General features: G+C 35.8%; 5 protein-coding genes across 8 annotated transcripts; 1 reads left to right on the top strand and 4 right to left on the bottom strand.

The window, feature by feature from the left end:
- Positions 1-1,237: 1,237 nt before the first annotated feature.
- On the bottom strand, positions 1,238-2,973 carry LOC114392540. Its single transcript, XM_028353711.1, has one exon. It carries the CDS (start codon positions 2,569-2,571, stop codon positions 1,597-1,599), a length of 975 nt encoding a protein of 324 aa, XP_028209512.1. The 5' UTR covers positions 2,572-2,973; the 3' UTR covers positions 1,238-1,596.
- Positions 2,974-7,201: 4,228 nt separating this feature from the next.
- Positions 7,202-10,062, bottom strand: LOC114393531 (probable receptor-like protein kinase At5g61350). The gene has a single exon (XM_028354884.1). It carries the CDS (start codon positions 10,060-10,062, stop codon positions 7,477-7,479), a length of 2,586 nt encoding a protein of 861 aa, XP_028210685.1. The 3' UTR covers positions 7,202-7,476.
- A 5,668-nt stretch (positions 10,063-15,730) lies between these two features.
- On the top strand, positions 15,731-17,526 carry LOC114392878. The gene is made up of 2 exons (XM_028354127.1): positions 15,731-16,108; positions 16,700-17,526. The coding sequence occupies exons 1-2, from the start codon at positions 15,800-15,802 to the stop codon at positions 16,787-16,789; spliced, it is 399 nt and encodes a 132-aa protein (XP_028209928.1). The 5' UTR covers positions 15,731-15,799; the 3' UTR covers positions 16,790-17,526.
- A 960-nt stretch (positions 17,527-18,486) lies between these two features.
- On the bottom strand, positions 18,487-20,311 carry LOC114392075 (probable xyloglucan 6-xylosyltransferase 5). Its single transcript, XM_028353111.1, has one exon. It carries the CDS (start codon positions 20,117-20,119, stop codon positions 18,776-18,778), a length of 1,344 nt encoding a protein of 447 aa, XP_028208912.1. The 5' UTR covers positions 20,120-20,311; the 3' UTR covers positions 18,487-18,775.
- Positions 20,312-20,480: 169 nt separating this feature from the next.
- Positions 20,481-23,970, bottom strand: LOC114392074 (pentatricopeptide repeat-containing protein At5g61370, mitochondrial-like). 4 transcript variants are annotated; one of them, XR_003662241.1, is made up of 3 exons: positions 22,239-23,970; positions 21,482-21,705; positions 20,481-21,282 (listed from the first exon to the last, which is right to left on the bottom strand). XR_003662241.1 is itself a non-coding variant. In XM_028353108.1 (2 exons), the coding sequence occupies exon 1, from the start codon at positions 23,732-23,734 to the stop codon at positions 22,262-22,264; it is 1,473 nt and encodes a 490-aa protein (XP_028208909.1). In that variant the 5' UTR covers positions 23,735-23,970; the 3' UTR covers positions 20,481-21,282; positions 22,239-22,261. The 4 variants fall into 4 exon arrangements, 3 of the variants coding, with proteins under 3 accessions (XP_028208909.1, XP_028208908.1, XP_028208907.1); XM_028353108.1 differs by lacking the exon at positions 21,482-21,705; XM_028353107.1 differs by lacking the exon at positions 20,481-21,282 and having other exon boundaries at positions 21,299-21,734.
- Between the last annotated feature and the right edge of the window lie 80 nt (positions 23,971-24,050).

Here is a 24,050-nt window from a genome sequence, read left to right as displayed (position 1 = left end):
AATTTTGAAATAATATGAATGTTGGTATAAGTGTTGTGATTTGATTTCAAAAACAAAAATCGTAAATTAAATTAAACTGATCGATTTGAGAAAAAAATTATTTAAATAAATTTAAAAAGAATCGTTTTGGTATGATTTTTGGTTTTTTTGAGTGATTTTTTATTTTTATTTTGAATCGATTTGGATTTAAATACCCTTAGCATAATGTAATTATTTTAAAATAGAATATGATTATAAGTCTTTTAAAAAAATCATAAGTCATAGTTGAGTATGGGAAGCCTTTATTTTAAAGAATAAATAATGTATGTAGTGATACTATAAAAGTGTTTTATATTAATATCTAATTACAAATTGATATGTACATGAATTTTGTTGATTTATATAATAATTAATTTTTAAAATTATATCAAATACGAAATGATTTTTAATTAATTGATTGTGTAAACTTTTAAATTGGCATGCATTCGTGACAATGTGAAATCTTTATTTTAGAAGAATTAAAATAATGTATTTGAAGAATATGTTTAGTAATGCTCTTTGAATTATTATTTTTATTTAATCATTTCTGCTTATCATGCATCTCAATTTCTTTAATTGAAAATTGTAAAATTAAAGTAAATTAAAAACAATGAGTCGTTGAATTGTTATTTGGTATATTTGGAATCACTTTTATTCATCCATGTATCATAAGATTCAAATTTATATATGATTCATCACATGATAGGAATCGTGCACTAGTTATAGAGTATCAAATTATATGATTCCAGTTGTAAATTGTAAGATTCTAGAGAAGAGTAGACCAATTAGATATGCTAGTTTCATTTTTCTTGTGTAAAATGTTTTTGTCACAGTCTGGTCTCCCATGAAATTTACCACATTGGATTTTTGAGAACACAGTTTAGGAGTATAAAAACAGTAAAAATTCAGATAGTGGAGCTGTACATGGTGCTGTCCTGAGGTGTACCTGAGCAGTCAGTTATATCTTTATTTGCATCTTAAGATGGACATTTCCCAACTGTAACTCCATTTATCACACCTTGTGTGATTTCATTTGGGGTGGTCATTCAGAATTGTTAGATTGAATTATAGAACAGGGTCTCCTAATGCTGGTTTGCCAAAGTACAATTGCTGAATTATGTATATGGTAGGGATAGCACTAATGCACATAGGATCCGCGAATCATTGTTGATTTTTCATTCGATGAAAAACGCTAGAAAATCAGTGAGAATTGCACACAGAGAAGAAGGCAATTAAAGGGAAGCATTTGTATTATCCACACTGTAAAATATTGCCATTTGCTAATCTACAAAGCAAAATAGACAAAAACAAAAGATGGAGTCTAAGAATATAACAGAATTGCATTTATATCAAATGGTGTACTAATCTCTAGCTTCTTTGGCTTTGCACATAGCTGAGCTGAGGTTGCTCATTTGAAAACCTTTTATGTCTTCAAAGTTGCTCGATTTCCTTCAAGCAACATGAATGAATTTTGTAAATTCCTTCTATACTCGTATAAAATAACAGGAAGCTCCTTCTCCTTCATGAAATGTGAGAAAAGCCTTGACCAAATTAATAACTTTTCCACCTCAATGTTACTCAAGGAAGTTCCTTGGTGCCCATGTAACCGTACTTGTCTTCATCTGGGAATTCAATCCTGAACAAATGTTTGTCCTCATGACCGATCAGTGGTCCTGTCTTAAGGCTTTTGTAGAACATGCAGCTCACAACCGTGTCAAGGATGATGAAAATTGAGTAGAGGTAAGCAATGAAAATCCCCTCCAAAGCCACACAAGGCCTTGTTATTCCAGCAACATGATAGGGCCTCACAACCCTGAATTGGAACAAGGCCTCAATGGCAGCCAAGGCCACATTGACAGGAAGTGCCAGGAACAAAGCCATTGAAGTCCTTCCCCTTAGGAGAAGACATGCTTTCAGAATTGCCAAGTATCCACCATGGCCCTCCATGCCAGATAGAGCCAGTGCCATGTTGCATATGACAATAGCATTGGCAAGAATCACAGAAAAGAGAATTGCCCCAGTTACTGACATGAAGAGGATGAGGCCACTAGGGGAGGAAGAGTAGCCAAGTCTTTCAATGAAGCTGAAGGCCGAAAACATGAGACCAAAAGCACTTGCATTTGCTGAGAGAATCAAGAAACAGTTGCAAAAATAGGTGTGGAGGAGAGGCTTGTAAAGGGATAGTATTGATTTGAAGGATGGTGGAAAAGTTGGTTTGTGGTGATTGAGAGCCTGAATTATGGATGCTTTTGCAATGAGGAGAAAGGTGAGTGTGAAAGGAAGGGTGAGGATTGAAGAAGTGATTGTTTGAGAAACTTTGAGGTTGAGAATGGTAAACAATTGTGAAGAAGGGAAGCCTGCAGCATCAAAGAGAGTCCTTAGTCGGCTATAGATTTGAGGCAAGAGGGATGAAGGAGAAGGGACTAATGCTTGAGAGAGGAGTATTGAAGCTGAGAAAGGAAAAGCTAAGAAGGCTGCTGTTGAGGTGAAGTAATGATAGTTTTGGAGAAAACTGTGAGTTGATCTTCTGAGAATCTTGCATGAAACTTCCATTGGAATTGGTCTTTTGGAAGCTTGCCACAAGAGGGAGAGGGAATGTGGGATGATGAGTTGTGTGGCTTCTCAGTTCTCACCAATATGGACTCTATAATAATACTCATCAAAAGTGTACAAGAGTCAGGTGTTGGTGTTTCTTTTTCTGTTCTAGTTTTTCTTAAATGAGTTTGCTCTTTCTTTTGGAAAGGGTAGGTTAGAGAGTTTTAAGGGTTGGTGTTTTGAATGAATAGATAGGCCAACAAGACCAAACCAACGACTGGTATAAGGTGGAAGTGTTTGGACTTTGTTTTCACCAGAGGCTTTGGACACATTGTAGATTTTGCTTTGTGTTCTACGAATCTCACCAGATTAGCTGGTTTAAGAGGGAATAAGCATAGCACCTTTTCCTTGGTGTCACGATTTAATTTATTAGCATTTATCAATAGACCAATGTGGAATTTGGAATGGCAGGTCTTTTGTTTTTTTTGTCTTGATGATGAGGGGAGCTTCTTCTCTTTCTAGATTGCTTAAAATGCACATTATTTGGTATATTATCATTCTGGCCACAAACACTTTTCCAAGTCCTAGAAATATAATAGAAATGATGACAAAGTGAATTATGAAGCACTCGATGTTGGCCCCATTAACCTCGTAATTAAAGCGCCATTTAAAAATTTCAAGAGCAATTTATGACATGAGTGGAAAATATAAAGTAAATTTTATACTTGATGAAGAAGGAGCATAGAATTTAATCCAAGTTGCCGGAATATACAATCAAAATTGTTATAAACCACTAGTAACTTGAGATGCATGCTGCTTAAGGTAGGACCACGACCCCACTTTTGGACTTTTGACACTTTTCACATTGTATAATAAGTGAGTAATACGTAGCTTGTAAGCTATACTAATATTAATAATAATAACAAAAACAATATCAATAATATAATTAACAATAATAAGATATATCAAATGGTTCCACTTCCATTAACAATTATTAGAGAAAAGGGACCCTTTAGCAACATGATATATCTATAAATCTAGATGATCGTCAAAATTACATGCATATTACATAAAACTAATGATTCATGTCAAATTAAAACGCCACACAAATTAGATACGAGATGAAGGCTATGGAATTAGGATACCATAGACGTGGGGCAGAGGTGGGTTGAGGTCTTTATCATAGTTGATGCCATTGGTGACCAATGAACGAAGGACAAAACATGGTGAATAGTGAATAGAGAATGCTTATGATTTAGTTGGTGAGCTAAACTAATTGTACGTATGACCATGTAATTTTAGTGCAAGTTCGATGGGGTAATATCTTAAATGATTTTGTTATTAAAAGAAGGGAATATTATGTCATTAAACAATATTAAGTATTTTAGTTATACTTTTTTTCCTTGTTGAGATGTCAACATATATTTGTTGACATTCAAACTGAAATTTAATTGCAATCAGGTGATTGAATATAAAGTAATAGACATTTGGCTTGGGGACCTCCTGTTCCTTCAATTCTTTTTTCTGTAAAGGAAAAAGAAAAAGGATTTCCGATTTAGGTCATTGGATATAAAGTAGAAGACAAAAAACGATTTCCGACTTAGTATTATAAAAACAAGACTACATATACACAAAACAAAAGTGTCGGTTTCTTTTATTTATAGTTAAAATTAATTTAATCACTTTATTTTAAATATCATGTTTGTCTAAAAACCAATCTAAACGATACTGACCCCCCCAAAAAAAGATGGATGTTGACTTAATTAGTAAAGTTTTTCGCATTTGATGCAATTTTTTTAAGGATTTTTTTCTTTCTCTAAAATGTAAAATATAGTAATCTACTCTTATATGTTTAAACAAAAATAAAGCTTATGTATATTCTATGATCATCTCTTCAATTTTTCTACATTGGTTCCTGGCTTCAATTTTTCTATGTTCATCTTTTCAATTTTAGACCTAGTAATTACACTAAATAATACTTGAAATGTATATTCTAGCTAGATTTCGTGTTGTTGAAGAAAATTCTGTAACCAGTTTTTTGGGTATGAATATGGTGGGATGCTCTAACAAGTAACATTAACTCTTTCAACATTAACATCGGGATATTTCCTCGTGTTTGGGACATTTTGAAATACATTTCAGTCGTATTAGTATGTGGTAAACAATTAAAATAAAAATAAAAATGTAAGATTAAGGGATTAACAATACAACTGCGTAACGGCACTGGAATGTACCATGATTATCTCGACTGGTAACTAAAAAAGTGTTACATTCAATTCTTGCCAAATTTTTAATTAATAGGTCATTGAAAACTGCTGGTAAGCTATTGCTCACCTGAGCACAAATGTCAACGTAGAATTTATATTTAATTCGAGTTTTATATTTTTATTAATTATTATTATTATTATTTTATGCAATGTATATAATTAATTAATTATCATATTATATTTATTCATTTAATATTTTTACCTACTTATGTTATTTCAAATAGGGTGTTGGCAAATTATACTGTCAGTGTACTTCAAAATATTTTTTAATTATAAATTGCTAGCATACTACAACTAAAAAATAAAAAAAATAAGTGTAAGTATAATAGAAAAATGTTACCAAATATATATATATATATATATATATATATATATATATATATTAAATTTAATAAATATATATGGTTTTTTACCTACCTATAATAATTGATCTCTTAATTTTCATCGTTTGACTATATATTATATTAATAAACATAGTAGGTCAATAAAGTTTATTAAATATAATAGTTTCAAAGTTTAATAAATGCAATATTTTTTAAGTATATGAATATGTGTAGTAAAATTTAACATTAAATAAAAATTATCATATACATATATATAATAATTTTTTATTAAAGCATTTATTGAATTTTTAAAATAATTATTTCATCAAACGTAATTTAAAATTTTATAAAATAAAATAAACTTAAATTATATAATTAAATATTAAAATAATCGATCTCTTAATTCCTATCACTTTTTTATGAATTATATTTAATAATTTAATGAATATAGCATTTAATGTTAATAGTCCGTTAAAAAGTATTATTAAATAAAATATATTCATTACATTATTTTAAATATATTTTTAGTTATTAAAAGTCAACCATTTATAATTTTGGTTCTTATAGTTTTTTTTTTTGTTTTCAGTTATAAAATGATTCATATCTAATTCATATTTTTTTATTTTCACAATGACATTTAACACATGACACCTTATTCAACAAAAGGTTATTCATTCCATAGTTATTTCAAACTAAACATGTTTAACTATTAAGTTCCTAAGTGATGGGCTATTAAAAGATCTGATGTATCTTGTAAATATAGATAACATCAATTAATTTCTTTAAGTCATTATCAACTGTATCGTTCAATACTTACGCATCTATATTCTTTCCTGCCTTATCTAATGTGATTCGTCGAAGTGTTACATTTATCCTATTTTGTTGAGAAAAAAAAATAAAGATTAGATAGTTAAGAAATCTCACCATTCATACATATTTTCCCTATCTTTTACATTTAAAATTAGAATGATATTTTGGTGTAATTTTAAAATAAATCACTAGTATGTTTTATGTATAATCACCTTAATCAATCAAATTAATTTTTTTTTTGCAACTTAAACCTAAGGATCTTATAACAATTTTTATATTTTTTGCATTTTAATTTTTAATTTAATATTTTATTAAAATATAATTTTATCTCTAATATTTCTAATTCAATCCCTAATTTTCTAATTCTGAATGCTAGTCTTAGTGAGGCCGTCTTCTTCCTCTTCTTTTTGTTCTTCATATTATACACATTAAAAATTTGTTTTTGCCGCGCGGACTTCACTTCCCATGTAGGAATGCCTTGTCAGAAAATTTAACGGCCTGCTCTAGATGGATTAATTTGATGGCCTTGTATTAGATTTGGACCATAACCATGCTAGGCTCTCCTATGGACTTATGGGTCTGGGCTTTAGAAAATTTTAATGTTCTCTTTCTTTCAAAATTTTAAGAAGAATTTTTTTTTGAAAAAAATATATTTTTTGAATACAAATTATGCATAGTTTAACATTTCTTTCAGACCTAAAATTGCTGTCCGCTAAAAATAATGATATGAGGCACTAAGGAATCGTTTAGTTTGAATCTATACAAAAAGGGTTAGCATCAAACCTAGAGGGAAAGTTAGAGCTTCATTATACTTAGAAGTTTAATCCAAATATTTTATATAAAAAATCCATTGATTTTAAACTTTTAATCCTTATTCTTCTATTGCGATATTTTCAGTAAGGTTGTATTTAGATAAACTTTACTATAAGCACTTATAGAATAAAAAAAATAACAAAAACATAATAAACTTTTTTTATAATTTAAAGTTTTAACTTATGATTAAATTAATTTATAAAAATTCTCTCATATTAATTTTTCTTCCTATAAATATTTATGAAAAAGTTTATGCAAAAGATGACGAAACTACATTATTTTAAAAGTGGATCCATTAACTCAAGTGGAAGAATGAAATACTTATTATGTTAGAAACAAGAAGTACAAACTCGAATTTGGAGACACCAGATAAGGTAAAATACTTCGTATATCCCTGCTAACTTTTTCCTATAAATACTCAAAACACGCTTGAGATACAATTTTTCTTACCCTATTGATTTTTCCCAAACTATGATCAATTATGAAAATAGGGAGAAAACAGCAGAGTAGGCTTTTTTTTTTATACATAAAAATCAAAGCTAATCCAATTTTGGTTTGCATATTGCATCATGACCATGCCTAGAGGTTGATCCATATCATAAACTTCAGAACTGAATATTAGCCGCAAGGAAGTGTGGCGCAACTAATCCAACTCCTTTAGTCACTTTGCCTTTGAACCTGTTTGTAATTAATTTCTATCTAATCTAACTTTACCTTCCTTGAAAGTTGGCTATCTGAGAAAACAAAGCAGAATTAGCATCTGTGCTATTAGACACATCACTTGCTGGATCACCCGAGTGACCTGCTACATTATCATTATCATTACATTCATTTGTGACTATACTTTCAATTTTTTCATCAAGTTCTTTAATCCTTGTGGCATCATCTTGTAGGCGCAAAGCATATTCCAAATGCCACAACACATCCCCCACACTAGGCCTATCAACACCAGAATCAGATAAACATCTCTCAGCAATTTGCACAAAAACATTTAAGGATTGAGGACTAATACTCTTGATAATACGAGGATCAATTACTTCATTAAGCACTCGTCTTCTATGTTGTGCCATTGCCCAATCAGCCAAGTTAATCTCCTCTCTTGGAAGTGTAGGGCAAATAACTGGCCTAGCACAAAGTACCTCAATTAGGACTACCCCAAAAGAGTATATATCAGATTTCTGAGTTAGTTGTTGGGTCCTATAATACTCAGGGTCAAGGTACCCCAAACTACCCTTCACAGCTGTGCTAACTTGAGCCTTCTCTGGGACAGCTTTTGACAAACCGAAGTCAGAAACCTTGGCAACATAGTTCTCATCTAAGAGGATGTTTGTTGTCTTCACATCACGGTGTGTGATGCTTTGAGCTGCACCAGTGTGGAGATAGTGCAAGCCACGAGCAGCACCAATGCATATTTCAAGCCTCTTTTCCCATGACAAAAGAGGGAGGTTGGAGCCATAGAGGTGAGAACGAAAGGGGCCATTAGCCATGTACTCATACACAAGAACCATCTCTGAATTTTCATCACAGAAACCCATCAAAGAGACTAGGTGGCGATGGCGAAGCTTTGAGAGCATTTCTAGTTCTGTTCTGAACTCATTGATGCCTTGTTCTGAGCTACCACTTCCTCGTTTTATAGCAACCTTTGTCCCATCTTCCAACGTTCCAAGATACACTTTCCCGAATCCTCCAATGCCTATCACTTTCTTCTCATCGAAATTATTGGTGGCTTGGAGCATTTCACTGAAGGGGAAGAACCTTTCACGCCCTTTTTGGGAAACACCATGGCCATGCTTATTGCTCTTGTGGGAACTGAATGCATTTGAGCTTCGAAAACTGCTTTTGCTTGAAACCATTCTAGCTGAATGGAAAGGGAGGAGCCATGATGAGAACCTGTTATGCGTTTCCCAATCTTGAGGCCTCTTTTTCCACCTTATACAAATCATTGCTAGCAACAACATTGTTGTCACAGCCAAAGCTATTCCAACGCATGCAAAGATTTTGATTGCCTTGGTTGGTGAACTTGGCCCTTTGTATTTGCCATCAACAGAGAAAAAACCATCCAAGCTGTCTGCGTTGTTGCTCATCTTCATCACCTCAATTCCATTCGCAATTGCATCGGTCATGCCATGTTGTAGATTGGCTGGTCCCACCTGAACCAAAATGGAACCGCTTGTGATGGAAAATGCATTTAGCACAAAGTCCTTGTAAAAAGCAGTGGCTAGAGCTTTGGTTTGCAATGAAAGATCCAAACTTGACACACCCTCAATCCCGTTGATGTACACATTGAAGTATAACCGGTTAAGACTCTTGCTCACAATGTCACAGAAATGAATTCTTATCAAATAAGAGTAGCCACTTTCCACGTTCACAACCCAACTTAGATTGAAATTTGGTTCCATAACTCTAGCGTCTTTCATGTGTACAGCACTTGCATAAACTGAGTTTGGAGCAATCAAAGGTGTAAGTATACCCGTACGAGGATACTTTATGCTTTTGTTGGAGACAGAAACATTCACAGAACCCTGTGGGAAAATGTTGTAAGATCCATCAGTTTCCCATGTTCTAGACAAAGTGTCATTGTCAGGAGTTATGACTGGACCACCAACGTTTATTCTGTAGGATACTTCAAGAGCAGAATTCAACAAGCCTTTGAATTCTCCAAGTGGGGAAAGTGCAGTTGCTGAATCTGAGATAAGAGTGTCAGGGGCTGAGACAACCTCAATGGCATTGATGAACGCAAATGAGTTTTTCTTAGGCTTGAATTCAAGCGAGAAAATACTATCAGAAACATTAACAAGGTATTCCTTGAAAACGGGTGAGTCATTGTTCCATGCTGAGAACTCATGCAAGAGCACATGATGATTGGTTTGGACAGAGAAAACAGCACTTGTTAGGTTAAAGGAAGGGTCAGGGAGAGGGAAGAAGTAGAGACGAATCCAAAGTCTACCACTTTTGGAGATGTAAAAGGAGTAGGTGGATTCTTCTTGAAAAACTCTTGCGGTTTGATACAAAGGAAGTGATAAAGAAGGAATAGAAGGGGAGAGATTTGAGTTAACTGATATGTGCAAATCTTCAGTTGTGGATAGGAGAGAAGTAGTTTCACGATCAGATTTGAAGATTCTACCATCTTTGAGCTGAGTGGGGTGGGAGGAGCCACAATCAATGAGATAGTTAACATTTGGTGAGAAAGAAGAGTCACATTTAGCGAGGGTGAAAAGGAAAAGGTGAAGAATTAATGAAAGGGATGACACAAAATTAGAAAGCTTCACTATGATGACTTTGTTTTCTACTTCCATGGTTGAGGCTCCACAATGAGGGTGGAGATAATGAATGATGAATACGAGGAAGAAACTGAAGGACGTTATATTTGTCTTGTTTTGGAGAGGGTGCAATGCATGCCAGCAGTTGGAGAAACAGAAGAAAGGTGTTTTGTTTGTAGTGAGAAGGAGAAGAAGCAAGTTCTGTTGCATGTTGGACGATTTTGTTAGAATCGGTAAAACTAATGATGAATCCTACCGAGGTATACGTTGGACCCTACAATGTCGCTAATGACGTTTGTCTTTCGACAATGAGCAAGTGCAAACCGCGTAACAACCAAACCGGAATCTGTTTAGAAAGAAGATTGTGTTTTAGCATGATACTTGCAAGTTGCAATGCAACAGGACATATCATGATTGCCATAAGATGACCCCAGTTTACAAAATTGAAGCAAAAATATTGACAAGATGATAAAAAATGGTTTGTAATATAAGCTGCATTTGGGTTCCCGAGGATTTATAATAAAAAGTAAAGTAAAAAATAAGAGATGATAAAGTATTTAAAATGTTTATTTTTGGTAGGCTTTTCAAACGTTTGTTTTTTTTTTTTTTTTTTTAATTTTGGATTCCTGGTTTTTGTAAATATTATTATATTTGATCAAGACCGTGCCTATATATTTTTTGGTCTTGAACAAATTTTGTACGTGAGTTTTGTCTATTTTTATTTTATTCTTTCACTTTTTTGTGTAAAAATTGTTAATTAAAATTTAAGTAATATTTTCATATTTCATTCGATAGCAATTTATTCTACTATATCTTATAATATAAATGATCTCAAATTAGATCTAGAAAAAAATATTTTTGAATATTTTTTAACTATAACAACAATTACAAGTATTATTAATTATATTTTATAAACATTATACGCATATAAAAAGTATTAAATTTTTAATATACTTTAATATCAAATTAATGTTTACTAAAACTTAAATTTATTTTAAAATAAATATTTTTTTTCAATTTACTTTCTTTTACAATTCTCCATTATTATGATTCAAATACAATTCTCAATTATTATGATTCAAATAAAAAGTACAAAATAATTTTATATTTTACAATAAGAAAAATGTGTAATCTCACCACTCTCATTTTCATCAAAATATACATCATATTATTTTTATAAGATTTAATCACTATATTCATTTTAATATGATTTTCTTAATTTAAAGTTAATGGAAACTAATGTGTGTGCATATATTAAAATTTTATAATTTTACTAATAAAATAATAATAAATAATATAATAAAATATGTTACCTAATAATTTATATATATATATATATATATATATATATATATATATATATATATATATATATATATATTGGTGGGAGGCCTAAGGCAATGGGCTACTTGGCCTTAGCATTTGATTAATTGGCATTTATTTGAGGGAGTTGCTACGTGCACCCAGCATTATTGCTGGGGCACCCAGCAAACAGTGAAGTGGCGAAACTGCCCTTCAGCAATTATTCTTTCGGAAGAAGGTTCTTCCGGAAAGTTTCTGGAAATAATTTTTCCGGAAAGTTTCCGGAAGAATCTTCTTCCGGAAGAATAATTTGTGTCTTCCGGAAATACTCACAGACAATTTCCGGAAGAACGTCATCCAGAATGTTTCCGGAAGAAGCTTCTTCCGGAAGAATTCCATTGTCTTCCGGAAGAAGCTTCTTCCGGAAGTTAGTTTTTTTTTTTAATGCGTATGTAATGACGATTTTGCCCTTGTGTAAATTTCTTTAAATTAACGTCTTCAGGCTGTGTTTTACTGCGCTTTCTTTCTTTCTTCTTCCGTTTGCTTTGTTTCTTCTTCCGTTTGCTTTGTTTCTTCTTCCGTTTGCTTTGTTTCTTGTTCCGTTTGCTGTTGTTTCGGTGGTGGTCCCTTCAGCAGTCTGTTGGTGGTCCCGTGAAGTGAAGTATTTGAAGATTTGGTGGTCCCGTGTTCCGTATTTGAAGTTTTATTAGTGGCTGTTGTTCCTATTTTGTCAGAGGTACGCGTTTATTTCGTTTTCCGGTTAGCTTTTAGAGAAGAAAAACAGTAAAAAATGTATCCGGAAGAAATTTTAGGCACAGAAGGAGGAAGGTCCGGAATGACCACTTCCGGATCAAGGTCTTCCGGAAGTTACGAAGGCCAATTCCGGAAGAAGTGCTTCCGGAAACTATTTCCGGAAGACCTTCTTCCGGAATTGGGCTTCTTAACTTCCGGAAGAAGGTCTGCAGCTGGTGCATCCCTCTGCTGGTCAGCTGCCTGGGTCGGTGTCATGAAAGGGTGAGATATGCGGAAAAACCACTCAATGTAATCCGCAGATACCTGCCCAGGCACTAAACAAGGCTGACCCGCAGGTAGTAAGTGATCCGCAAACTCCATCCACCTGTCATCTATCTGCTCCTGTGACAATCGTGCACTAACAGGCGGCGGAGGGATGCTCTGGATGTAACCGAACTGGCGTACCACCCTCTCCGGTCGAACTGCGACGATCATAGGACCCCATCTGAGCTGACCCTGGAACGATGAAATCTCCTGAAACGCCCTAACACCCCGATGCTCCGTGTACGGCAACCAGGACACATCTGTGACGGTCAAACCATCACAACGTGCCCTGTAGGGTGCTCCTGTGATGTCCTTCATGTGCGCCTTCGACGTCAACCACCGGGAAGCACGTGGGGACGTCTCCTGGTATGTGTCATCAGTCACGCACTGATGCACACTAGGGAAGTGCTCATAGATCCAGCACTACACAATAATTGAGGTTAACATAACATAAAAACATGTTTAAATCATAATCGAACCTAACATATTAATAAACACAAAATTTACCTGAAATAGCGTCAAGTACCCCGCAAGCTGTCTGGTGGTGGTCCTACAAGCCTCATCTAACTGGTCGTACATATGAACCAGCGCGGCAACCCCCCAAGCGTAACCACCACTATGAGCGAGGTCCCGGAAAGCGTCAAGATGGACCACATGCACGTATGTTGCACTCTTATTAGCAAAAAGAGTGCAACCGACAAGGTGCAGCAAATAAGCGCGAGCTGCGACAATCCACCGCCGGGCCTGACATCTGGTCTCATAAATGTCACGAACCCATCCTAATCGTACATATGCTCCACGTGTGAGCGCTGTCTCGGCTCTGGCCTCCTCCGCAGACACTTCCAGCAACTCCGTGAGCAAGAATCTGGCCTCCTCCGTAGAAAGAGCGTGGAAACTGTGCAAGGCGCCAGTGATGGGCAAATGTAGAATGGACGACACATCATCCAATGTGATCGTCAGCTCTCCTACTGGAAGGTGGAAGGTGCTAGTCTCACTGTGCCACCTCTCCACAAATGCGGATATAAGTCCAGGATCGCCAGTAATAACTGAACAATCTATCAGTGGACTTAATCCTGTGGCAGCCACCAGGCCTTCAATCTCAGGCACTGGCCTCCCAATCAGTGTCAGCTTCCTCCCATGTGACACTAACTTCAAATCAGGACGTTCCTGATTTGAAGTACAAATTATACAATTATTAAAAAAAAATTAATCATAAACAAATAAATAAACAATGACAAATAATTAACAAATTAAAATACCTGTCCACTCCACACGGCATGTGCAACATGCTCGGCAAATGATGTGAGCACTGACGGGTCACGTGGACCACCAGGGAATCCCTCTGCAGCATCATCACCATCTGACCCCTCACCACTATCAGCACCCTGTGCGTCCGCACGCATCTCAGGTGCCTCCGTAGGCTGCTCAGGGACATCATCAGTCATGTCAGCGACGTCCTCAGCCATATCACGTCCCTCCGTAGTCATCTGATGAACGCGTAGCCTACGGGCTGAGGCAGTAGGCCTACGCCTCTCGGGAACATCGCCAGCATCCTCGTCAGCAGCTCTATCTCTGCCTACAACTCTACCTATGGCACGACCTAAACCTCGTGTTCTGGCCATGATCTGTAAATCATGTCGAACACGTATTTTTTTCGGTTAAAATATACACAATTTTCTTTATAAAAAATCAACTTTATTTATAAACAAATAAGACTAACTTAAATCAAATTATTTTCACACATACACGACCTAATTTTTAAAAAAAATTAAACAACTTCATTTATATAAAAAAAAACAACTAATGTAAAACTTCATTATTAATAAACATGCACAACTTAATTTTTTTTAAAAAAAATTAAACAACTTCATTTATAAAAAAAAAAAAAACACAACTAATATAAAAATAATTCATTACTAAACATCCACAACTTAATTTTTAAAAAAAAATAAACAACTTCATTTATAAAAAAAACACAACTAATGTAAAAAAAATTAATTAGTAAACATCCAACTCTTAATTTAAAAAAAAAAATAAGAAGCTTCATTTCTAAAAAAAAACACAACTAAATTACTTAGTAAACATCAACAAGTTAATTTTTTTTAAAAAAAAATAAACAACTTCATTTATAAAAACAAAACACAACTAATATAAAAATAATTCATTACTAAACATCCACAACTTAATTTTTAAAAAAAATTAAACAACTAATGTAAAAAAAAAATTATTTAGTAAACATCCACAATTTTTTTAGTAAATAAAATACTTCATTTATAATAAAATAAACTAATTAATTATAAAAAATTAGTATTTTTATAAAACTTCCAAAACACACAACTTTAATTATAAAAATAGACAACTTAATTTTTAAAGAAAAAACACTAATTTAAAAAAAAACAATAAACAAAAACAAACACAACTACTTTTATAAAAAAAAATTAATTTACAAATTAATATTTAGTAAAAATACACAATTTAAATTATAAAAAAAATATGACATCAAAAACCCAAACTTCATTTTTCATAAAATCTAAAAAACAAAATAACCAAAATAAATAAAATAATTCATTTAAAAAAAAACAAAACAATTTCTGTTTAAAAAAAATTTAAAAAAAAAACACAAAAAAAAAACAAAAAAACCACTTCCGGAAGAACCACTCCGGAAGAAGGGTTCTTCCGGAAAGGTCTTCCGGAAGTTTGAAACTTCTTCCGGATGAACCACTTCTTCTGGAAAGTTCCCGGAAGACGTTTTCCGGAAGTCTTCCGGAAGAAGTGTTCTTCCGGAAGACGTTTGGTTACTTCCGGAAGAACACTTCTTCCGGAAACTTTCCGGAAAACGTTCTTCCGGAACTTCCGGAAGAACCCCTAACGGGTCTTCCGGAAGACTCCGTCGTCAGCCATTTCCCCATTTTTTCCGGCGTCTCCTGCTCTCGTCTTCTACCCTACGGTTCCGCTAACCTAAGGTTCTTCTAACCTACCCTAAATGCTACAACTACAGTGCATAATAAAAGCAAAGGGAAGATTAGGGACACCTACCTCGAACGGAAATGGCGTCCAACCGAAGCAGCAGCTGGGCTCGCGGTGAAGGAGAAGGCTCGCGGAAGAGGTATGCAAAGGAAGAAGGAGAAGGCTCGCGGAAGAGGTATGCAAAGGAAGAAAAGCAGAAGCAAGAAGAAGGCTTAGTGATTCCGGGAGAGAAGAAGAAAACTATTTCAATATTTTAAACTTTTTTAATGAAGGGTAAAATGGTAGTTTCAATAAATTGCTGGGTGCACCAGCAATATTGCTGGGTGCACCTAGCATATCCCTTTATTTGATCTTGAGTTAAGTTAGAAAAGTCCATTGATTTAGACGCCTAGCCCTTGGAGGTAATAACTTAATAAAATTCAATAATTTCTGAGTTGAATGAAGAAGGATGGTTCCAAATGATTTGGTATTTCCCCCAATCGACCACGAAAACCTCAAAATTTTGTCATCAGAATACCACGCCCCTCTCTCACCTCCTCCACCTCAACCCTCACCCTTCGCCTGGATTAGTATCCCCCTCCACATTTTGCATTCCAAGCTTTCATCTTTTCGCCTGAGAGGCCCAATTTGGTCATTTGGTCTTCCCGCTGCGGCGCTCCTCATGTCCTGCTGGATCCTCATCGCCTTCAGGAAGAACAAGAGAACCCTCACTCCCAATGAAGCTCGTCTCATCAACATCATCAACAACAAAGATCGGGTTCGTATATATTGTGTTGCTTGTTTTGGTATATTAGTTACTTAATTACACGATGCTTAAGTTAAAGCCTAAACAAAATAACTCAAGTGATGGAGACAACAGCCCTGTGTTGGTTTGTTGTGTGTCATGGAATAAATAGATTCAGGCTAGTAGATAAATACTCTCTTCTCCTTTAACTCACCAAAGTAGCGTGTCTTTTAGTGAACACAATTCTAGAAGCTCACCAAAGTCAAAACAAACAATACTTTGAATTTAATGCCAGCAGATTTAAGGTCAGAGTAGTTTTCTATCTTAACAAGGTTGGTTCAGCCGTTCAGGGGTCCTATCTAACTGCAAGTGCATTGGATTGGATTGGAGGAAAATTATTATTGTTTTGTGAAGAAAGGCATTTCCTTGTGCTTGACTACATCATTCAAACATTGGATGTGTATGTAGGCATGAATGATTGATTCTCTATGCAAATGCAATGGTGTTTTTCTCTCTCATTTTTATTGATTCATCTCTTGAAGCTATACTTTTTTTCAACACTTCCCTGACTGCCCTCGTTTGCTATGGCCTTCATTTCTAACTGCTAGCTACTTTTATTTACAGAAAATTGCCAAACTCTTGCACCAGATTGCACAAATGAATGAAATACTTATTGATCGGCACAAAGCTTTGGCTGCAAAAGTGATGAAATGATTGCCTAAAGGTTGTGAATATGGTTGGTAGCTGGCATTCACATGGAACAGTGATCAGGAGCTTCACTCTACACTGATGCTGCTATTTTATTCTTTCTATTTTGAAATATCACTGCTTACGTGTGAATTTTGCAATTTACTTGGATTCTGCATGTGAGAGTTAGGTTGTAAACTGACAAAGCAACTAATTGTCATTCTTCGCACATGTTCCTGCTACAGACGAGTGATTGAACATGTAACTCAGAATTGGCATCTCAAACCTAATCAAAGCAAATGGCTGACTGATGAAGCAACTTTTGGGTTATATCATTAATCTGCAAGACAACTTTGACGAATGAAGTCCTCCCTCCACTCCTCATGATTCATCATTCATGAATGACTAGTTCAGCTGGTAACCACAGAATTTACGCAGGGAAGCTGGCAGAACACCCTAACTGTACTAACGGTTAGTTAACTAGGTTCTTCGTGCTCAGATGTTTAGCACATGTTGCATTTGATCAAGTCCTTATATTAACTTAATTACTTCCACCCTATTTGGTTAGCTTTTGGATTTACGGCACATCCTCTTCAAAAGCTTAGTCAACAATGACAAGTCTGGACTCAAAAAACAAATGATGACGAAATTATACAATGTAACGAGGAAAAGTGTCATGGCCACTTAAGTTTTAACCAAGCCATAATAACTATGCAATAATGTAATTATTTGTTTGTACAATGAACGCAACACCTTGCACATCATTCAAATATCTCATTTTGCAACTACGCAATTATAATTTATAAGAGACATGATAATGACGGGGATATCTACGAAAGATAACAAGTCATGTGATGTTAGGAATCTCTTAAAAGCTTCCAACTAAATTAAGAGTGACCGAGTTACCACCACCGGCAGCGCAGCAAGAGTACTTTCACACTCCTTTTGATACTCATTAACCCACTTTTCACCTCATGATAATGAGGAGTCGAGGATATTGCAAAATTGTATTAAAGAATGTGCTAATAGCCTAATGTTAAAACCTTTTTAGCATACTAATACAGTAATACTAATAGTACAATCTTATTCTATGCTCATCAGACATACGTGATAAACATTAACCTATCCCAATATCTTATGCTCTGAAGTACTCGTAAATGGGAAGGGAAAAATTGATTGGAAAGTGAAAACAACTTTTCAAAAAAATACAAGATATTATTTTATTCTTTATATTTCCATCCACAATTTGTAGAGTGCGCAAGAATGTATACTCGGAACGAAAACTGTAGCATCAGGCAAAGAAATATGCTAATGTTAACAAGTAAGAAAGCAGGGCCTCGTAAGACATGATATTCAAATATCATGCCACTGTATTTGTCACTATGAATAACACCTTTTTCTTTCCAAGACAAAACAGTGTTGCAGTTAAAAGCTGTTGGTGTCTGGTATAGATATTTATCATATCGTTAATGTCAAAGGACACTCCCAACATTCTGGATTCGCGGTTATCACGGGGTAAACATGAATCCAAAACATTGTCCAAAAATATCAAAAAAATATTACTTCAAATCTTAATTTGGGCAAACTAAGCACAATTCCTTTGTTAAAGATCATACCTTTCTTTCCTTTGCCTACTATTGTAATTTAGAAACACATTTGAGATATAAAGATCAAATATAACAAACAGAATCAGTTACCTCATGTAACAAAAGATCACAAAAATATCAAGAGGACAGGAATGTGTATTAATTAAGTTTCTGAATTCATTTCATGTCACAAAAGCCCAAATACAAAGGAAGCTCAGTATACAGTAGATGAGTAAATAAAATTTGTTTGCTGATTGCTCAAATCTGGAAGAAAGAAGAACTTACGAAAGAATTCTATCCTAAAATTCTCACAGAAGTACCAAGACGACAGAAGAAGCAAAAGTTACATGTGAACTGTCCCCAAATGAAACTCCACTTCTAAATAATTACTCTCTATAATACCACCCATTGAACAACAACTTTCTCACTAGCTCTTTGATTCCGTGTTTTCTGTAGAATGTCTTCGAATATCAAACTGGTCTACAAACTCCAAAGGACTAACTGTCTCATTTCTGATCCTCTTGATCTTAGGACTCAAGAGACCACGGTGCCTGAACCCATAGAGCTTGAGCACCTGATTATCAGCAAAATTGAAAGCCCTCTCCATGCTACTGAGGCACCTCTCCACAGGATAATCTCCGTAACTCCCACACGGTTTACACCCGACAAAATGTGTCACAAACGGCCACCTCTCATCCCCCAACCCTGGGTGATACTTCTCAATCATCTCCTCATACCGATCAACCAACCCGGCCCAATAACCGTGCAAGTAGAACGAATTCTCAAGAAACGTCCTGTCCATCCACTTCTCCTTCTTGGACAGCAGCAAGTATATCAAGGCGGACTGATCGTCGGCCTCAAACGCCGGCCTCCCCTTGAGATTGGCCGTCAAGATCTTCCCGGCCTCCTCGCGAACCGGCCCCTTGGGGCCCATGGGAGCCCAAGCATCAAGCAAATCCAAAGACCACTGACAGTTCCTAAACAGAAAACTCCCAGTATTCACCGCAATCCAAGATTTCTGCTCAAACAACAAATCAGGGTAACCATGAAGCACCAGATTATACTCATCATACTTAGACATAGGAAGCTCAAACACCATATCAGTAAAAAAAGCATCACTATCCATCCACCAAATCCACTCCACCTCAGGGTGCGACAACATCAACCTCCTAATCATAGGCAACTTAGCCCAATACCCAGCAAGTTCCACATCCAAATGAGCCAAATTATACACAATTTCAATCCCGTGTAATCTACAGTAATCAATCTTATTCTTAATCGACTTCAAAAGGTAATGATCTCCAATAGGGTTATCACAAGGCTTGGGAGGAGAACCAGTAAGGAGCAAGATGCGAGGTTTACCTCCGATGACATTAGGGTATTCGGGGTTTTGGTGAAGCCAATTCTTGCGCTCAGTGTCCCAATTATCGATCTTGGGGCCGAGGGTGAAGGTGTCGTTAGGGTTGAAGAATTGCTGGTCGTCGGGATCGGAGGGGTCGGCGTCGGATCGGATCTCGGCGAGGATGCGGTTGGTTTCTTCGATGAGGTTCTGGTTGACGGCGTCGTTGTCGGAGGAGCCGAGGTTGACGCCGATGGTGCCGCGAAGGACGAGGATGGTGACGAAGCCGCAGAGGATGGTGATCTTGATGTTGTTGAAGGTCTTCTGGATCTGGCGGCCGCGGGGAAGCGCGTTGCCGCCGCCGCGGCTTCGCGCGGTGGAGGTCGGCAAACTCGCGCTGGTGCTGCGCTTGTGGTGATTTTCTTGCCCCATGTTGGCGCGAGATTTGGGGGGAATTGAATATACCTAACACGAATCAATGGAAGCAGCGAAATGCATAAAGAAATGGTGTTAGGGAGTGTTTGGTTAGGTTAGTTGGAGGGAAAGGGAAGAGGCTAGAGACAGAGAGTAGAGGGTGTTTGTCTGAGACGGAGGTTTAGAAACAGAATCATTGGATTTTGAAGAAAGAAAGACGTGTTTTTTCTTAGTGCTGGATCTTTAACACTTGTAAATAAATTAATTAATAATGCTCTTCAAATCTTAATTATTTTACTACCTTTTCTGTCTAACATGATTGGCACACACTTGTTGAATTCCGACACGGCGATAGATCAAATTAGAAGATAAATAAAAGTCAGTGTTGTAATATGCTATAACAGACAAAAATATACATACATGAAAAATAAGTTTACGATTCCCCTCTTTTTAATCCAGTTTTAAAAAATATACTAAACAGGATAATGGAGAGTATTTACTTTTATTTCATACAAAACGAATCGTCTTTTTTTTTATCATTTATGGAAATACATTATATGTGAATAAGAGACCAATAATTGACAATTCACATTTTTATAAAAGAGGAATAAAAAAATTAATTTTCAGGAATTAAAAACAAACTTTATTCTATTGTTAAGAATTAAAAACATGTTTATCCCTAAAATTTAATTAAAATGCATCTTTTTTTTATACTCTTTTTTTATGTATGGTATGCTTATGCTATAGATGTAGATGGAGTCTAATCCAGCTAGCTTTGCTTTGGGCGTTCTGGCATTGGACCCATGGTTGTCTATGCTCTGTTACGCACTGCACTTGTTAGTTAGTGTCCGCATCTTCTAGGAAGAAGGAACCACATTACATAACATAACATAGAATAGATGAATAGGAACCGCGTGGAATCCACTTGCATAGTGTGGAAAGTTAGATTGGAGAGTTGCAACCGGGAACGTGAGTGAGGCAGAGGGGGGCCCACAATATCCCCATATTGCGCCTTCAGTTACATGTGCTTGTCAAGGCCCATGTGAGGGGTTTCAAGATCTTCTTGATCTTGCAGCGCTCCCTCCTTCTCTCTCAAACTCCATTACTGTGTCATCAGCCTCTCTGCCACTGTCCTATTGTCCTACCTGGAGGATATATAGTTTCAAAAATAGTAAATGCACCTGCAAAAGGAAAAAAAAAAAAGGAGCATTTTGATTATACCATAAGTAAACATCAAAAACCAAGAGTTCCTTCTGAATCTAGATGCCTTTTTAATGGAAGCTTCTTGAAGCTTTTCCAAGCATGTACTCTTCTAAAATCATAGAGAAACTGATACAAGGCGTTGTATCGGTTCATGCGTATCGTTCTGGAACTACTTACAAGGAGATTCGAAGACAAACTTGAAGTAATTCAGCGAACAGAAACTGAAACAATAATCTGTTTTGAATAAATAACACATCGTATCTATATAATCTGCTTTGGATAAATATGCATCTCGTGTCTTTTTAATTTGGACTTCGTCAGTGATCATGTGGTGCCATGAGTTGTGACTCTTGTCTGTGTTTATGCTTCATATTGTGAAATATAACTAATCTGCTTTGCCACTGTTGAATGCCAATAGCCCAACATTAGACTACATAGGGCAATAGATAAAAGTCATAAAACTAGAGGTGCCGGTTTCAGATGGTAACTAAATTACAAATATTAAAATAATGTGTTGGTCAACTACAACCTGCAATTCTAAGAATTAAAAAGTGCAACAGCAGAAGAGAAATTTAAAAGCTTTATAAGCATTTAACCACACCCTGTTAATTAATAAGCTGACAAGGTTGATTCTAAATTGGCCAACGCTCCAACGAAAGTCATATGGCACAAAATGGTATGGCTAGCATTGCAAAAGCACCTTAAAATGTGAACTTGAACTAACAATAAGATGCAGTTTAACTGAGATCATAAAAAATTTCATGCAAGATGTTGAATCCAATAACACAGAGTGATAACACAGAGTACATAGTTCGCAAACACAAACCTGTAGTAATACTAATATGAAGTTAATATATTATAAACAAGCAGCAACAATAAATTGTTCTTTAGAGAAAAATAACAGTAGAAAGCTGGAACAAGGACTGTAACTTACTAATTAAGTTGCAGTAGACTTTTTTACTTCTTTTTCTTCTTCATTGCAGCTGTTTTTTTTCTCATCTTCATTTTCCCTGAAAACTTTGTAAGTTTTTGTGGAGACTTGGCTCTTGAGCTGTCCACATGGCTGCTTTTTTCTGGCCTTGTAGGTTTGTAAACTTCTGTTATTGAAGGATCTAAAACATCCTCTGAGCACTGAAGAGTGATGCCCATACCTGAGGCTTCATCCCAAAGCTCTCTTCCCTTTTCAAAATCCCCTCCTCTACAAAGCTTTGGAATGAGCACATCATATACTGGTCCATAACCTCCCATTGAGCTTTTCTTCATTTTCTCAAACAGTTCAAGAGCATAATTTACCCTTTCAACCCCACAGAGAATACCAATCAAACTGTAGTAAAACTTATGGTTTGGCACCAAACCTTTTCCAATCATTTGATCCACCATCTCTTTCCCTTTACCAAACCTGCCACTCAGAAACAACACCTTTGCCACAAGATAATAGCTGACCCAATCAGGATCACAACCAGAAATTTTCATTGTTTCAAGTATTTGACAAGATTCCTTAACTCTTCTGGTCTTCCCTAGACAAGAAAGCAGTATGTTGTAACTGATTGAGGTTGGGAAAACATTATGTGACTTCATCTCCATCATGACATTTAAAGCTTCAGGCACAAGTCCTGAAGGATTATGTCTTAGATTCCGTTCACAAAGGCACCTGAGGAATGTGTTGTAGCATAACAAATCTGGGTTAACCCCATTTGATTTCATCTCTTTAATAATTCTCCTAGCTTCCTTCACATTCCTCTGCACAGACCACCCATAAAGAAGACTTCTATATATGCAAGGTTTTGTGCCTGTAATCTTGTCGTTGTGATGCCAAACTACCCCTTCAGCCCTCTTACCATGCCCTTTGGAGCAAAGGGCATTAACGATAGCAGTAACTGTAAATTCATCTATAGAACACTTATACTTGTCTAAGTTCTTGAAAATACCCAATGCCTCATCTTCTTTTCCTAGTTTAACCAAATTCTCTGCTACAAGACTAAAAGTCTCAGCATCCATGGCTCGACCCTCCTTCTTGAGATCTCCCATCAAAATATCCATTGCCGTGTAGTCTTTCTTTTCAGCAAAAACTCGAAGAGCATGATTATAATCCTTGTCTTCCAAACGATGACTCAAATTCTTACAAGACCATAAGAAGAACCTGAGCAATCTTCTAGTTTGTGCCTCATGCTTACTAGAATCAATAGCCTGAGCTACAAGAGATGAAGTTAAAGAATCTTTGAACTTATTTAGACTCAACTCCAGCTCATCTAGCCCACCAACAGTGCTCATGACAATGCTGCAAAGCTCTTGCAACTGGGGATGGACAGACATTGACTGCAATGTGGAATAATGAGAAAATGGAAGTATTTGCAAATTATGGGTTCTCATATTTTGAAGCCAAAAGCGTTTCCACGCAGGTTTCAACATGGCATGCATCTTGAATCTCATTCGAGAAATTCTTCAAGCATGTAATGTGCAGCGCTGTAACTCTAAATGTTCAGACACGTGGGCTGTGCGAGATGTGAGCAACCCCAACTGCACGTTAACGGGAAAAGGTAAGATGCTGCCATCCACAAAATCCAAATTTTAGGGACTGCGGATGAACCCCTTGTTGTGTCTTAAATTTAGGGTTCGAAGCTGAACTTCAGAGGTCCGGGCTGAATTTATATATTACCAGAGCTGTCGTGTCAGATCGGTTGAAAAAGGGTACAACGCGAGTTTAGGATAATATTAAAATGTTTTTAAATTTGTAATGTACAACAAG

Source organism: Glycine soja, chromosome 17 (genome assembly GCF_004193775.1).
Source record: "Glycine soja cultivar W05 chromosome 17, ASM419377v2, whole genome shotgun sequence".
Classification (NCBI taxonomy): domain Eukaryota; kingdom Viridiplantae; phylum Streptophyta; class Magnoliopsida; order Fabales; family Fabaceae; genus Glycine; species Glycine soja.
The sequence above is the reverse complement of the archived record's forward strand: the minus strand, read 5'-3'. Positions and strand labels throughout refer to the sequence as shown.